The sequence below is a fragment of the Amphimedon queenslandica genome, unplaced genomic scaffold (genome assembly GCF_000090795.2).
Source record: "Amphimedon queenslandica unplaced genomic scaffold, v1.1 AMPQUscaffold_13318, whole genome shotgun sequence".
NCBI lineage: Eukaryota > Metazoa > Porifera > Demospongiae > Haplosclerida > Niphatidae > Amphimedon > Amphimedon queenslandica.
In genome coordinates, this window is record NW_003546446.1 from 62,549 (window position 1) to 63,982 (window position 1,434).

General features: G+C 32.2%; 1 protein-coding gene across 1 annotated transcript in view; it reads right to left on the reverse strand.

Annotated features, from left to right (window-relative positions):
• LOC100635781 (poly [ADP-ribose] polymerase 2-like) overlaps nucleotides 1–1,434 on the reverse strand; it is a 22,925-nt gene that overhangs the window by 12,632 nt on the left and 8,859 nt on the right. The window contains exons 11-12 of the mRNA XM_019998453.1: nucleotides 1,133–1,287; nucleotides 407–470 (exon numbers count right to left, since the gene is read on the reverse strand). Of these exons, the coding sequence (XP_019854012.1) occupies nucleotides 407–470; nucleotides 1,133–1,287 (219 nt within the window). The remainder of the gene's footprint in view (nucleotides 1–406; nucleotides 471–1,132; nucleotides 1,288–1,434) is intronic.

Below are 1,434 nucleotides of genomic sequence, written 5' to 3' on the forward strand. Positions count from 1 at the left end.
ATGCCTGGAGGAGAGAGAGGGAGGGAGGGAGAGGGAGAGGGAGAGAGAGAGAGAGAGAGAGGGAGGGAGACAGATCAACAGTATACATGTACATTGTATATTTGTAATGATGCATAAAAATCTAAAATGAATAAGCGGAGACATATGTACATGTATGTACATGCACATGTACATACATGTACATGTGCATGTACACACATTCTAGCTTAATAGAGGATACATTCTGACAATAAGAAATTTATTTAGAAGTGTAAGTTAATTCAATAAGTTATTAGCGGTACAGTTAATATTGGATGTTAAAACTGTATGTGTATGTACATTGTACATGTAAATCCTTGCAATAAAATTTACGCTAATTATGTAAAAATAGTAATAATAATAACTATTATTATTGCTGTTAGTTTACCTCTAATAAAGCTAGTTTTTGTTTTATTTCTTCTCTAGTGGTTATTAATGGAGGTCTCCTCATACTATAAAATGAGTAAAGAAAAATATAAATAATAACAAGAGTATTAGTTAATTATCTACTCTTGATAATAATAATGATTATAAACCAAAATCAATTTACTGTAAGAAATATAAAATCATATTATTTAAAATGAAATAAAAATTTGGGGGGATTTCAGAGTCATTTTTGAAAAAACCATGGGCTATAGCCTTGGGTATTTTTCAAAAATTGGCCGATTTCTTAAAATGGCCATAACTCAAAAAAAATTTGTCGAAATCAACTCAAAAAAAATTTGTCGAAATCAACTCAAACTTTCCACATAGCATAAGGACATCAATATGTATCAGAAAATGTAATAAAAATTTGGCGTGATTTTGGAGCCATTTTTTGGAAAAACCCATGGGCTATAGCCTTGGGTATTTTTCAAAAAGTTGCCAATTTCTTAAAATAGCCATAACTTGAAAAATATTTGTCGGAATCAACTCAAACTTTCTACACAGCATAAGGACATTAATGTGTATCAGAAAATGTAATAAAATTTGGGGTGATTTCAGAGCCATTTTTTGGAAAAAGCATGGGCTAGCCTTTGCTTCTTTCATCAAATTAGGGAGCTTATATGAATCAAAACTTTTCTATTCTTAGTACAGACAGTGTATTCTAATTCATTATTGTGTGGACTATTACCCGAAGTCATGAGGTACTCTTGTATAAAACTCATCACAAGCCTTGAAGAGAGGGTCCCCACTAGTTTTACCAGATTGTATTAAACCCTCAATCTTCTTCAATGCTGCATATCCTGACTTTATCTGGGCCTTAGTGAGTTTACCTAAAGAGAGAAAAAGGAGGACATACATGTACATGTACAAGTAGCCACCTACATGTACATGTACAAATTGTAAATGTACATGTACAAATTGTAAATGTGGAAGGTTTCGTGGTTCTCAGTTTCACAGACTTCGTGGTCAATATACTTGTACATGTAGCCA